The sequence below is a fragment of the Microtus ochrogaster genome, unplaced genomic scaffold (assembly GCF_000317375.1).
Source record: "Microtus ochrogaster isolate Prairie Vole_2 unplaced genomic scaffold, MicOch1.0 UNK16, whole genome shotgun sequence".
Lineage (NCBI taxonomy): Eukaryota > Metazoa > Chordata > Mammalia > Rodentia > Cricetidae > Microtus > Microtus ochrogaster.
The window spans coordinates 632532-648186 of record NW_004949114.1 but is presented as its reverse complement, the minus strand read 5'-3'; the positions used below and the strand labels follow the sequence as shown (position 1 = coordinate 648186).

General features: G+C 43.3%; 1 protein-coding gene across 2 annotated transcripts in view; it reads left to right on the top strand.

Annotated features, from left to right (window-relative positions):
• The window catches only part of LOC102000481 (NXPE family member 3-like), a 76691-nt gene that overhangs the window by 40823 nt on the left and 20213 nt on the right, over window positions 1–15655 (top strand). The window contains exons 1-2 of one of the 2 annotated variants that reach the window (XM_005367077.3): window positions 6107–6255; window positions 11092–11389. The exons of the other annotated variant lie outside the window; for it this stretch is intronic. Of the exons in view, the coding sequence (XP_005367134.1) occupies window positions 11333–11389 (57 nt within the window). The 5' untranslated portion in view covers window positions 6107–6255; window positions 11092–11332. Of the gene's footprint in view, window positions 1–6106; window positions 6256–11091; window positions 11390–15655 lie in introns of those variants that run through there. 2 annotated transcript variants of the gene reach the window in all.

Below are 15655 nucleotides of genomic sequence, written 5' to 3'. Positions count from 1 at the left end.
CGAATGCTCCCCTATGGATCTTTTTACAGGATCAGGTCTTCTTGCCCACTGATGTACCTTCCCAGTGATGTCACTCCCCAGTGATGGTTCTCCTGGTGTCCAGATCGGATCTCTGTGCTTCTTGGGTATCTCGCAAACAAAGGGCCCACCCTGCTCGCTGCAGGCAGGCTATGGAGACAAAGGAACTACAACCTTTGCCCTCCCGATTCGGGTTCGGTCCCAGCACCCTAGCAGGCGGAGCTGGGAGGTACTATGCCGCCAAAGAGGGGAGGGAGGGAGACAGGGGGTGGGGGTTTCTGGATGTAAGCTGGACGGGATAGGAAGAGAGAGGAGGCATAGGGCAGTATAGCCCCTGCAGGATGAGCAGGAGGGATGAGGAACGTCTGAGTTCCCTGTTCCCGGCTGCAGCCGCCCTGACTCACCCCAAAGATGTCTCTCCCTGGTGCCCAGATCTAAACTCGGTGCTGCTTGGGTAGCTCGCAAACAAAGGGCCCACCCTGCTCGCTGCAGGCAGGCTATGGAGACAAAGGAACTACCACCCTCCCCTTTGCCCTCCCGATTCAGGTTCGGTCCAGGAAAACCTCTCTTAAAGGAGCTGCGGCATTCCTCCAGCACAGTGCTGGCTACCAAGAAGCCATGCTTAACTCTTCTCTTTTGCGTCTAAAATTACTTTTTGGGGATGGAGAGATGGCTCAGTGGTTGAGAGCAATGACTGCTCTTCCAGAGGACCTGGGTTCAATTCCCAGCACCCGCATGGCAGCTCACAGCTGTCTGAAGATCCAGTTCTAGGGGATCTGACACCTTCACACCAATGCACATAAAATAAAAAAAATAAATAAAAATAAAAGTAAAAAAACAAACAATTGCAAAATTACTTTTTAAGCTTTTTCAGGTTTTATGTGAATTTAGTTGGCCACGTTGGTGCATTAATTTGTAATTAAGAGGCTGCTTGTTCACTTCCCGACTGCCCAGACTCCCAAAATAACCACACAGAAACTGTATTAAATCACTGCTTGACCTATTAGCTCTAACTTCTTATTGGATAGCTTTCACATCTTAATTTAACCCATTTCCATTATTTTATATTTTACCATAAGGCTCGTGGTCTACTGGCAAGGTTTGGGCATATCTGTCTCTGGTGGTAGCTCCATGGCTTCTCCCTCACTCTGCCTCCTTTCTCCCAGCATTCAGTTTACTTTTCCCCACCTACCTCTTTTCTACCCTATCAGGCCAAGCAAGTTTCCTTATTAACCAATGGTATTCACAGCATACAGAGGGTCATCCTACATCACACCTCTATTCCACTGAAGAGGCAATCCTGGATGTCTAACATTCCTGGTTTCCCTGGTGCTTACTTGTGAGCACAAGGACCTTGTGTGCTCCCAATATCCCCTCCCTTCTAACTTGTAAAGAAGAAATAATGGCTATAATGGAGGCCAAGACTGAATGCATTTCCAGCATGGCTAACCTAATTAATATAGGCAAGCATAAGAGAATGATAAGAATAGCTAACAAAGCATCAAGGAAAGAGAACGCCATCTTAACCATGATGGTAACTTGAGAGATTTTGTGTATTTCTTTCCTACTTTTTAGTGGTGGAGAAGGTTTCATGAAGATATATGAGAGCACGCCCAGAGGCAGGAACACATGGAAAAGCCCAGAGTAGATATGATCCTGAGCCATGTGAGGAGGGGGGAGGAGAAGCGAGAAAGGGAAGAGGGGAAGCAGGTGCAGCAGCCAGAAGGCCCAAAAGAGAGTAGAATAAAAGGACTAGATAGATAAAATTGTTGAATTATATAGGGAAGGGAAGCTTGGGGAAGAGCAGCCCAGCCCCTGCACTAGGGTGGGGTAAGCTAGCCAGGAAAGCCCTATAATAGATAGGGACTGAGGGACACAGGGAGAACCTAGTGGTTAGGTCCACTTTGATAGGTCAATGGACAGACATCTCAGCCATTTGCCCCAGGTCTGAAACCTAACAGATAATAAGATAACTAAAGACAACATTAAAACATTCTGAACGCTTGACAGTTTCAGAAGTTCCAACCAGTTAATTATCTAATTAGTCTTGCAGATGGTCAATGGAAGGTGCTGGGAATTTTCAAAACTTTTCTAACTTTGTTATGAGAACTTTCAAAGGTCCTGTGGCCTACATGGCTTGGCCTCTCTGAGGTAAGTCAGCTTTATCACATTCACTGATGACAGCAGGCCTCTGTCAGAAATGTCCTCTGGGCCTTAGATCAAAGGGTGGAGAGAATGCTGGCCAGGCTGGGAACTGTGGGGGCAATGGCCTAGAGGCCAGGCTGGGAACTTTGGGGGAAATGGCCTAGAGGCCAGGCTGGGAACTTTGGGGGAAATGGCCTAGAGGCCAGGCTGGGAACTGTGGGGGCAATGGCCTAGAGGCCACTCTGGTTGGCATCTATGAGGGCTGGTTTTTATGCTTGGAGAAACAAGGGTGAAGTGGCAAGACAGTACTCAGATACTAAGCTGGGCTCTGGGGCAGACCTGGGATTCAGGTTCTCGGTACACAATGTCGTGAACCTTGGATAGGGTCACCTGTGACCCCCTACCCTGAGGCACCCTGGCAAGTTTGTGACATTCTGTAAATGACCTGACCTTGCACAGTACAGTGATTTGAAGCAACACTTGATGAAAGAAAAACAATTTTTGTGGAGCCACTCACTGCCTCTGTGACAGAATTCATAGGCAAAGACCAACTTGTCCTTGGGACCTCCATCTTCAACACACAGCATGCTACCACATAGGGGGTGGGAAGAGGCAAGAAGGGAGGCAGAACATGTCAGAGAGATGTCAAGCTTTAGCTCCAAGTGAAATAGGGGTGGGCAAGTGGTGCGGGGAAATTGTCTGTATCCTGTCAATCATGTTTTAAATAAATGCTGATTGGCCAGGCAGGAAGTATAGGTGGATCAACCAGACAGGAGGTAGAGACAGGGCGATAAGAACAGGAGGATTCTGGGAAGCAGGAAGCTCTGTCCGCAGTTCTGCCCAGACTCCAAAGAAGCAAGATAAGAACTACCCCACTGAGAAAGGTATCGAGCCATGTGGCTAAGAAAGATAAGAATAATGGGTCAATATAAGCTACAAGAGCTAATAAATAGCCTGAGTTAATGGGCCAATCAGTTTTATAACTGTGTGATTTTCTTTGGGGCTTGCTGGCTGTGGGTAACTGGGCAGGACATAAACCCCGACAAACCAGCCTTTGTGTTACAGAATGGTGCCCACGTGGATAACTGCATCCACAGAAAGCCTGAGAAAGCTTGGGAAAGAATAAAGCATGTTTTCTTCATAGCAGCAATTTCTCAGGTCTGCTCTGCTTGCTAGAGGCAAGCAAGCACTCTCATTTAAGAGAGGCTTCCTCACTCAGCTTTAGTTGCAAAACCTCGTAGCTCTTTTGAGAGGTCCTGCCACAAAATACTTAAATGGTGTTGATAAAAGCTGTTTTACAGTGGTAGCAGGAAAAAAAGCTGCGCCATTTTAAAATGCTGACTTTCTGTGCTGTTCTGCCAGTGCAAACTCTGACTCTTTGAGGCAGGAGAGCATTGCATCTTGCTTGCTGGCAAGGACCTTGAAGTACTGTAGAGTCGTGGCAGTGAACAGGGCTCTGGCCGCTACCTCAGCCACGAGGCTGGAATCTCATAAAGCTAAGGAACGGGCTGGATCCAGCTGTCAAAGCCACAGCTTTAATCCTACCCATATTGCTTAGTAAACTAAAGGCTCATGTGGTCATAAAAAGAGAGAGATATACAGTAAAGATAGATTCAAAGATGAAAAGAACCTCTAAATGGTTTACTATGTGTTAGAAATATATGCAGGCTAAAGGTTAAAGTCGAAAGAAAGAAAGAAAGAAAGAAAGAAAGAAAGAAAGAAAGAAAGAAGTTGGGTGTGGTAGTACATACCTTTAACCCCAATGCCTGGGAGGCAGAGGCAGACAGATCTCTGTGAGTTCAAGGTGTGGTAGCACACACCTTTAATCCCAAAGCTTGGGAGGAAGAGGAAGACAGACCTCTGTAAATTCAAGGTGTGGTGGCAGACACCTTTAATCCCAGAACTGGGGGAGACAGAGACAGATGGATCTCTGTGAGTTCAAGGATAGCCTGGTCTACAGAGGGAGTTCCAGGACAAAGATACACAGAGACCCTGTCTCAAAAAGCCAAAAGTTAACAGTAAAAGTAAAAGAAGTACAGGTTGAAGTAAAGCCACATAAAGATGGAAAATACACAGAGAATCTTGATACTGTATGCTTAGTATGCTCTCTTTGAATTGTTTGAATGCTGAGGAAGGAGCAAGAGCTGCTAAAAGATATTTGCTTATAAATGCTGCTGAATTAATCCAAGATAGGTATTTTGAAAATACCTTGGCTTCGAAATTGAAGTCAAAAGGTATGTTACTTTGGAGAAGAGGATTTGCTTTTGTTTCCACAGGAAATGAGAGGCTGTGGATTCATTCTGAGCTAAGAAAAATCAGGTTTGATCAAGGAAGATCACCTGAGAAATCTTCGGTAGGAACAGATGGCCCGGATGTCTAAGTTCTACATCCAGAACAGATTCAAGACTGTGGCCTGAGATGATCAGGACTCACAGGATACTCCAGTCAGGACTTGATGATAATTCTAAATTTTCTTTAGGTCCCCATAAGATTATCAGTGCCCCCAATAAGCCGGAAGTAGCCTAGAATACTATGCCCACATTCCCAACAAATTGACTATGGATATTTTCCTTTGTTTAAAAAAAAAAAAAAGAGGGGGGGAAGTGGTGCGGGAGAATTGTTCGTATTCTGTCAATCATGTTTTAAATAAATGCTGATTGGCCAGGCAGGAAATAGAGGCGGGGTGATGAGAACAGGAGGATTCTGGGAAACAGGAAACTCCCAGACCACCAAAGAAGCAAGAACTGAACTGCCCTGCTGAGAAAGGTACCGAGCCACGTGGCTAACAATGATAAGAATAATGGTTTAATATAAGCTACAAGAACTGGGCAGGACATAAACTTCGACAAGCCGGCCTTCATGTTACAGGCGAGTGAAAGAGTGAGCCATGTGTTGTCTGGGTTACCTAGGCTGCTTCAGTGAAGCCAAGGGCAACATGGGATGACAAGCCAGCCAACTTGTCACTTCTCTCTTCCCAGAAGATGAGGACATAAATGGGTTGATGGTGTTAGGGCGGCTGAGGGAAGTCAGCTGATTAGAATGGGAGTCAGCAGGATGGAGGAGATGAACACAAAGTCTCAGCTGACCATGCTTCAGATCTAAGCAGCTAGAAGTTGGCTGCCAACAAGCAGAGCTCTACAAGGGGCAAGTGAAGTCTCCCTTTGGGTTTCTGGGTGACATGGGACAGGAGCTGGGAAGGGACAGTGGGCTGCAGACTCAAACTGCAGACTGCTAGTATGTGTTTAGGTTAAGGCTTTACCCCAGCCCTGACACCCATCTATCCAAGAAGTCTTGAATGCTTGAGTGGAAAGCTCCACCCCAAGGCCCCTCCCCTGGGAGTTGCCTGTAGTCCAGACTCCACCTTCAAAAAAGCCCACCAAACGGTGACCCCTTCCCAGAGAGGGTCAAGACCACTCCCACGGGCTATTTAAACTGTCCCCCAGAGACCGAGCAAGTGATTTTTCTGGTCTTCCTTCCCATCTCCATCCCCGGGGGGCCTGGAAGGCCACCCCGGAGCGTCAGCATCCATTATACCTGGGCTTTTTCTAATTTGGTTTGATTTGGATTATTGTGTCGGAGGAGAGGTTTATTGGGACGTAAAAACTTTCAGCAAGTAATAAGGAGAGTGTGCTGGGTCATTCAGGCTGGCTCCTGGATGACACTCCAGTGGCTTTCCTGAATGTAAGATCTTGCATTCTCCAGTAGCTCCATTCCCTGTCCCTTCCCTGGGTAAGGCTGGATGCCTCGGGAGCCTCCATGCACCCTCCTATCCCTGAGGCAACGAGCTGACTGATGGCAGTAACCCCTGCAGCTTTCCACACCATTTCAGGTCCAGGAAGTGGCAAGCAAATCCTGATACTGTAACTTTAAGTGGGGGAACCCCTCCCACCCTGAGTTGACTACCACTAGGCCCTTTAAAAAGGAAATGAAATAGGACTAAGTTGTGGGAGCCTCTACTCTAACTGCTGATATCATGAAAGTAAAAACCATCTGCCACGAGAACAGAAACAAACGCCGTCCCTGAAACAGATGTGGCCCAGGTCCAGGCCCTGGCCCTATTCTCATCGCTGCTGACCCTCTGTGACTCTAAAGGTGAGTGGAGAAGCCAGAGAAACGCAGAGTCATGGGGAGGACACAGTGTGGGGACTCAGCCACTGACCTTCCTGTCTCCGTTCCTCAGGGAGCCCCGTGGTGTGGGTACGAGTCCAAATGGAGGCTCCCCAAACTCCCATCCCTCTCCCCCTCAGTTCACTGTGGGTTTTAGGAACCAACTTCATCTCTCTGGTAACAGTGAGCTGAGGATTTTTTGATTTGGGGAAGTTTAGGGTAGGGGGTAGGATGTGCCAGCCAGGAGGGTCATGTAACAGGTAGGGACTGAGGGATACAGGGAGAACCTGGAGGCCGGGTTCACTTCGATACGTTAAGTTCATTAGTTTTCACTGCTGCAGCAGCCTAGGTCTGCCTCCAAAGCAAGTGAGCCAGGACCCAGGTGCCTTTCCACGTCAGCTATGCAACATGCGCACCCCTCAAAAGTGCCTGCCAGGCACAGCTTGCTCTTTTGCCTCGTCTTTCCACTCTTGCCTCTTCTTCCCTCCCCTGCCTCTTCCTTCTTGCCTCTCTTCTTCCCATGGTCTCTCTGTCTGTCTGCCCTACTCTCCCGTGGCCCCATCCCGACATGGCCTTTCACTCCCAGCTTCCTCCCTCCCCCAATAAACCTCTTGCACTCAAGGTCCAGCGTACCTTGGCAGGGCCCACCGATAGGTAGGTTTCTTTTTCATATATCTTTACGAAGTAGGCACCTCAGCCGTTTGTCTGTTTGAAACCTTACATCCCAGCCTTTTTGCTGATAATCCATAAAGATAATGGGTAAGGAAGTCTTCTATACAACTACTTCCTGTTTGCACTGAGGCATCATTGTTGGGGATAGGGATCAGGAAAGCTGGGGTGCTGGCCATGTCCTGGAAGAGCAGGCTCTTTCACTAGCTGTTGAGGTTCTGCAGGACCATGTGGGGTTAAGTGAGTATTGATGTCTCCCCAAGTTCTCAGTTTACTCTTGATAGGTTTGTTGTCTGCCTTGGGATGTTTCATTGATCCAGTACTCTCTGGGAGGCTGTCCTGGTCAGAAGCATGAGAGTGGGAGCCATTTTGAGACCTTGTTCATTTTCTGGAAAGACATAAGTATGATCTCACCTTGATATTAGAGGAATATCAGACCCTTTCCGTTGGTTAGTTTCTAGAGTTTTTTGGTTGTTGTTGTTATTGGTTTTTAACATATATGTTAGGCTGTGTCTGGCTTTAGGGAAGCAGAAAAAGCATGATCTTTCAAAGTGAAGACTGAAAGTTAGCAGAGCTGAATGGAGCATAGTATGTGGGGACTTGGGTGGGTATATAGAACCACTTTTTATTTCTTAAAATTCTCCAATTAAGTATTTCAAAGTGTTGTTTCACATAGCTTCATCTTGTGGATAGTAAGGGATTTTAGTAACATGACCAATATTCCATAAATTTCCAAAGTCTTCAAAGAGTTTGCTAGTATAAGCAAGGCCATTATCAATTTTTAGTTGTAATAGCAATCCTAGAAAGAAAATGCATGAATGTCTATTTGACAAAGTCAAATTCTAGATATGACACAATGATGTTTTCCTGGAGCCACCAGGGCCCCATGCCACGCCTGGAGCCGTGCTCAGTCAGTGACTAGCTAGGGAGAGGCACTGTGTTTGCCTGTAGTGCATCCCAACACAGATCTCTATCTACCTGACAGCAGAGACAGACACAGACAGCTGTAGTTTCAGATGTCAGGCTGATGTGAGAACCTTACTACTAATTACAACTGCAAGTTTGAAATAGTGTATAAAATAATGCCTTTAATAGAGGATGGGCTCTCATGAGCCTCCTCTAACTTCCTGCCTTGCCAGGGTCTGGTCACATATCAGACAAAGGATAAACACAAAACTTAAAAAAGCAAAGTCCACTTGGTTAACAATAATCATTAACTTTTAAAGATTTAAACCTAAGGCTATGTGGTGATTGAGAGAAAATGGGCCCCAAAGGAAGTGGTACTAGAAGTAGGTGTGGCCTTGTGTGAGGAAGTGTCATTGTAAGGGTAGCTTTGAGGTCTCTTTTGCTCAGGCTTCCCTCAGTGTGAGTGTCAGCCAACTTCCTATGGCCTGCAGGATGTAGGACTCTCAGGGTCATGCCCTCTTCACTCAATGATGATAATGGACTGGGCCTCTGAAACTGTAAGTAAGCTCCCTCAATTAAATGTTTGCCTTATAAGAGTTTCCATGGTCATGGTGTTTCTTCACAGCAATAGTAACCCTAACTAAGATAGGTTATAAGATTTGGGAGCTTTAAAACTCAAATAATTTGAATTTCGAACTCAAGAAGGCTCTTCTACAAGGTAACAGCATACTCAGAAGTACCTATAAAAAATCCAGAAGGAGAAAACAATTGCATTTTCTCATGTAAGCATGAAAGTATATAATCAGCTGGGCAGTAGAGGTGATCAACTTTAAAACCAGCTTTTGAGAGGCTTATGGAGATGGAGCTCTATGAGCTCAAGGCCAGCCTGCAAAGGGAGTTCTAGGACAGCCAAGCCTACAAAAAGAAACTCTGTCTTGAAAAAGATAGAAAGAAAGAAAGTAAAAGAATAAGACTATATCCAGCTGATGCTGTAAACTAAATAAAAGTGTGCATAGTACCAAAGCACAGCAGTTCTTGGAGGATGAGTTGAGTGTGAGGTGCTACCACCGTCTGTAGGCAGTTGATGAAACAAATTCTCAGGCAGTACCAGAAACAATTTAAGGTGAAAACTTTGAAAGAATCTAACTCTTATTGATTGCACTTTTGGTTTAACCCCTTTTGGCCTCCAAGGGAATTTGGTAAACATGTAATAGTGTTTGCATTCCTTGATCCTCTGTAATATCTAGAGTAAAACAAAAAACTTTTGTGATTCCAAATTGCTAATATTTTCCCTTTTAAACCCACCCCAAAACTGTTCAACTGTCATTTTTAATTATTTGCTATGATGTACAAAAGTATGAACTTAGTAAATGACGCTGTAGTAGTCATAACACAAAGAATCTGGATGGTTGGGATGCTCTGTGCCTAAAAGGCCTGAAATGAAAAAGCCTGTTTTTGATGTATAGGACAGGATACAAGTCCTTAATTTACCACTGCTGAGAGCACACCCATGAAAGGATGTGTAAGCCAAGGCAACCAGGGATTTATCGTCTCAGTAACAGATGAGACTGTTTACAGCAGTCTCTTGCTGGATTTAACAACACTGTTCAGGCTTTCCTCCTGGGCCAACTCATCCTGCTCTCTAGATAGAGAACCCAGCAGTTGAGTATTACTGTCCTGTCTCAATAAGATTGGATGCTTTTTATCCCTTTATTTTCAAGGCAAGGATTCTCAGCAGAAGAAGAGAGCACACTAAACCTTTCTCCCATTTCTTTCTCAGGCTGCTCATGAACCATCCATTCCAACTCTCTGTTTGCTGGACTGCATCCTCGAGGACCTCATTCCAAATGTTTCCATCCTTCTGTTCCACTCTTTCTATATTCACAATCATTTCTGTTATGTTAGGAAGGATGGGCTGTATAACCAGGGGAGGGTACAATCTTTTTTTTGTGGAGCATGTATATAAAACATACGCTCCCGGTTTGTTTGAAGAGCCAACTATAAAATCATGTAACCAATCTCTACAGGAATTTTAGTGGTAATTTTAAACAATACCCATGAGGCATTTTCAAAATATCTTAAAAGGGGATCTTTTGGATAATGATTATCCATAGATGTGGAGGAGCATGCTATTGCATCTGCCAGTTATTATCACTGTGGGACAAATAATCAACATGCATTTTGTTTAGTGGCACAATTATTTCTAAAGGCTTTTTACCAGTGAGTTGCCTAAGATCTGTCTTAATTTCTTGTAAGTAAAGAATTACAAAGTTATATATAGGAGAACTGTGAATTGTATGAATTTCTACATCTTGTTGGTACATAACTTCAGTAGGTGAAGAGGCAGAAAGAAGTACAAGTGATTGCTAAATGAGGAACTAATTCAATGAACTAAGCAGCATTGCTTAATAAACCAGGAACCCGCTCTGCTTCGGGGATTATTTTTCTAATGGAATTGAACTGAGATTCCCCAGAAAGCAACTGAGGGAGCAGAGGAAAATCCTTCACAGTGTAGGCAGATAAGGATGTTCCCTATTGACATGGCCCAAAACTTGCCATAAGTAAGCAAGGGTGCACCGTTTAGGAACTTTTAAGCTGAAAAAATGGTGGTGAAGTTGTTGTTGAATAATAATATACCCTAAACAATTACAAGGTGGTCGCTTTGTACGAGATGAGGAGCTATGGCTAAATTTTGCTCATTTATTTAGTTAAAATGAAAGTTCATCACTCATTTCGGTATTGACTAGACAAGCAGGAGGGGAGAATGCACCCATATGATGACTGACCAAAACTCAGGAGATGTAATCAGCCCAGGCTTATGTGTTTTGTGTCCTAGTTCCAACTGTCTGCTAGATGTTGGGCCCATTGGTTTTTTCCCCATGAAGGGACCATTGATCAGTCTATATTGTGTTAATCTATCTGTGAAGAAAAACGAACAACAAATAAATAAACAAAAATTAACCTCTGAAGCAGCTAAGCCATATTTCAAGGGGCAGAGGAGATCCCACACACACCCGTGAGCTCCGCATCTTGGACCCAGATGTTGGATCTGGTCCAGATCTGTGCTCTGCCCGACGAGGTACTGGTTAGGTCCACAGGGCAGCTTGAGTCCAAGGATCTTTGTGTTCCCCAACAATCATTTGGGCACACGTTCCCACTCACTCACTGGGAGCCAGGAGTCTTACCACATAGAAGTACATATGTAAAGTTTAAAAATCCTGTTTTTTCACCTGAATTCTACTTCAGCACCTAGGTTATGAAGCCAGCCTGACATCCTCACTTATGGCCATTGCTGCGGTTATTTCCGTGTCCCTCTATTTGATGTCATGTATTAATATACACAAGGTGAAAGGGTTCATGGAATTGGAACTGAACACAGTAAATCATCTCCTTTACAACGGGAGGGCCTCTTAAACTTCTGATGCTGTCGAGAGGCTTGGATTCGTACTCATAGTTCCACAAGAGTCTACACCGTGTGGATCTATCCATGGGACAATTCAAGAGCTACAAGACCCTGACAGGGGGCTTAATCGTTCTGATTTTGGTAAGTACTTTTCTTGCCTCTTATTGGCATCCTTATTGCTTCTCTGTGTTTGGATTGTTTAAGTGCTTTAACATTGGAGAGTGAACTGAGGGACGCACTCATTCTTCCTCCTCTCACCCCTGAGAGACATCTGGGAACATCAGCTGCAGAGGAGAACATCATCTAAGAAGCAGTGTGAGCAGCTGTGTGTTGGTGTCATCAGGGAATCTAAAGTCAGAAGGTTTTAGGAAGTCCCCAAGGAGAAAAAATAGGAGTGAGTCTATGGACTTTAGTTGGGAAGAAATGACCAGATGTTTGCTTCCCCTAGGTAGGGCAGTGCCAACAGACAAAAGAGCAATTCTATCCAAGTCTGGATAGCTTAATAAGGGGGTTTATTGGGCTTACTTAAGGAGCACACATAATCTCCAGACAACCACATCAACAAATGGGCTCCACAAACAACTTCCCTATAGCTGCATAAATGGAGTTGCCCCTGCTCCAGCTGCCACCTTCTGCATGTTCTAGCACTTCCAGACACCATGAGAAGCTGGAGCAGAACTGCAGAGAACTGGAAAAGGTTCAGGGTGGGGGCAGCTGAATTCCAGGGGAGGATCTAATGACCCTCTTCCACAGGCAAAAGTCTAGAGACTGACTGGCCCTTGTTGAGGCTGGCTTGCCTGTCATCATAGCGGCTCTGATGGAGACGGTCATGGCCCTGTTCCACATCAGCAATTCGAGTTCTCAATTCTCTTGACTTTAGAAGTTGTTCTCTCTGTCCCAGTTTAAGAGAACAAAGTCTTTTGGTGTCTGCTTCTGTTTTTAGCCCGGAGGGAAATAAAGTCAGGGAACAGAAAAGGTCTTGTACACACACACACACACACACACACACACACACACACACACACACACAGGACTGGGTGAGTAAAGGGGTCAGTGAGAGTGATAGAATGAGTGACAAGAACGGGGTGAATATGGTTCATATGCATTGTAGATGTGTATGAAACTGACACTGTTAATAAGAAAGAAATTAAACCCTTCCTGGAGCAAAAGCAAGAAAAAGAGTTCAGCATGACCCAGTGTTTCCTCTTTGAAGCTGTGTACAAGAAAAAGTCTAGACTGTTTGGGAGGAGGTTCTTCCTGTCTGTCTGTTGAAAGTGAAATCTTAGGTCACGGGATGTTGTTATTGATATTTAAGCAGCAAGGTTTTTTGGGGTTTTTTGGCATGAAAGTGTAGGTTTCTTACCTTTTCTAGAAAATGTATGATTTGAAATACAAGAAGACAAATCGGACATGATTCTGAGAGAAATAAAAGAGTGAAAAGGGTTAAGAAAAAAATGAATTCCTTCTTTCCAACAATGTTGTTTCTGGCTTCACTTCCATAGCAATTTCGTGTTGTGTGCCCTCCCTTCAACCTTTGCACATCTTTGCACATACTGAAAGGAGTTACACTGTGACGTACATCCAATGTCCAAAGAGGTTAAACACACACGTCTACGTAACGATAACCCAGGCAAGCCGGAAATGGTAGCCTTCCATATGGAGGCAGAGAAAGAGAATTATGAGTTGCAGGCTGACCTATGGAACAAGCTCCAGGCTAGTTCCTAAGACCTGTCTTAAAAACGCCCAAAGAAAGGCGAGAACAAACATAAAAGCAATCACTGTAGCACACGCAGTTCAGAAGGACTTCCTTCTCCCTGGATCTCCAGGCTGTTTAGTGGACTCTGTGGGGAAAGGAGGCAATTTCCTTCAGTGGTGGAGCCATTGGGAAGTTATCTATGCACGTAATTAAACTTGGGCTGTTCTATGTTGTGTGAGGAGGTCGAAGAAAGAGGTCGGTCACTCCAAGATGAATTTTTAGGCCTGTGTGGCAGCAGGCAGGTCCAGCCTCTGATGGACTGTGTAGAAAGGGTTCTTTAAAAAAGGGTCTCCATTACCCTTTTCTGTTTATTAATCATGTTTCTGTTTATTAAACATTTCTTTTAGAGTGAGATTAGATCTTTCTATAACTGCTTTCTCTGTAGGATTGTGTGGTATACCTGTAATATGCTTTATGCTGTAATATGCAAAAGCTATCTCATTTTACCAGAGACATATGCTGGAGCATTGTCAGTCTATCGCTATGATGGCCATAACTTCTAATAAATGTATAATTACATAATCAGACTTTACAGAACTTAAAGCAGTTTCCCATTGAAATCCTGAGTGTGTGTCAGGCACATTTCAGTTTCCCAAATTCAACAAAATGAAACACATCCATTTGCAAATTCCATTTCTTCATGTACCCTTTGGGTTACTTCCTGCAGGTAGTGGAGTTTGGTTATAAAAAGAACAAGTAGGACATTTCCTTGTAATTTCCATGCTTGTTGCCAAGTGATAGAAAAATTCTTTTTCAAACCTTTGCTATTAACATGCTGTTTCTTATGAAATTCTGAGGCTTCTAGCACATTTCCTAACAATAGCTGAGCAATTTGATCATTACCTTGTGCAAAGGGCCTGGCAGACCTGTATGGTATCTGATAAGTGTTATGTATAAGTGATGATTTCTATTTCTGATGATTTCTTTTAATTGAACAAATAACGAAGTTAATTCTGAACCATCTGGAATAAATTCAGCATTTTCAAACTGTAAAACAACTCTTTCTGCATATTGAGAGTCAGTAACTATATTAAGAGGTTCTGGAAAAAATTTAATAATACCCATGAGAATAGCATATAATTCTGACTTTTGAACTGAATCATAAGGGCTTTGAGCCATTTTACTTAAATTTCCTGACTTATTACCTGCTTTTCCTGATTTATTTGCATCAGTCTAGAATGTAGGGGCTCCAGAAATTGGTGTTTCCCATACAATGAGAGAAATGATCCAGTTAGTTCTCTTTATGAACTAAAGTCTCTTACTTTTTGGATATTTGTTGCTATCGCTCCCCCCTCCCAAAAAAAAATGACTGCAAGTTGTTTGGCAAAGTTCATTTTCTGTCCATAGTGAGGAAAGTTCAGCATTAGTAAAAGGTACCACAATTTCTGCTGGGTCTATTCCTGTCAATTGACAAAGTCTCAATTTTCCTTTTGGAATCAGTTCAGAAACCTTTTCTACATAATTTTTTATGTTTAATTTTTCACTCTGTTTTTTATGGCAAAGAATATCCATTCTAAGATACTGTCTTCTCTCTGCATTAAAATTCCAGTGGTAAACTGTGTAGAAGGTAAAACAACCACAATACAATCAAGCTGTGGATCCAAACGATCCACTTGGGCATCCTGTAATTTCTTTTCTACCAAAATAAATTCTCTCTCAGTCTCAGCTGATAATTTTCTTGGGCTATTTAAATCCTTATCACCTTGAAAAGTTTGAAATAAATAACTTAGTTCTTGAGTTGTCAACTCAATTGCAGGCCATAGCAAATTAATATAGCCCAGCAAATTTTGAAAATCATGAAGAGTTTGTAATTGATCTCTCCTGACTTGTACTTTCTTTGGTTGAATTTTTTGTAAAACCTATCTTACATCCTGGGTAATTAATTAAATCTCCTCTTTGTATGTTTTCATGAGCAATTTGTAATTCCCAACAAGGCAAAAAAAATTTTCTTTACTTCTTCAAACTTTTTCTCTAAGATATCTGCATCTTAATCAGTTAGTAAGATATCACCCATATAATGGTAAATTATAGATTGAGGACATTGATTATGAATCATTTCCAATGACTGTTGTACAAAATATTGGCATAAGGTGGAATTGTTTAACATTTCTTGTGAAAGAATTTTCCATAATATCTTTTAACAGGCTGGGAGTTATTATATGTAGGCACTGGGAAGGCAAATTTTTCTCTATCTTGTTCCTGTAAAGGCATAGTAAAAACAGTCTTTTAAGACAATCACTATAATAGGCCATTCTTTAGACAACAGAGAAGGCAGGGGAATTCCAGACTGTAAAGAGCCCATTTGCTGAATAATCCTATTAAGAGCTCTTAGATCTGTTACCAGTCTTCATTTTCCAGATTTCTTTTTAATGACAAATATAGGAGAATTCCAGGGGCTGCTCGATTCTTCTATGTGCTAAGCATTTAGCTGCTCCTGTACCAGCTGTTCTAAGGCTTGTAATTTTTTTGGTGTCAGAGGCCATTGTTCCACCCAGACAGTTTTGTCAATTAACCATTTTAAAGGTAGAGCTGTTGGTACCTTTAAAAGATCAGCAGCTATTCAGTTCAGTGCCCCATTTTTTAATTGGGTTAATTAGCATTTTAAAGTCTAGTTTCTTGAGTTCTTTATATATTTTGGAGATCAGACCTTT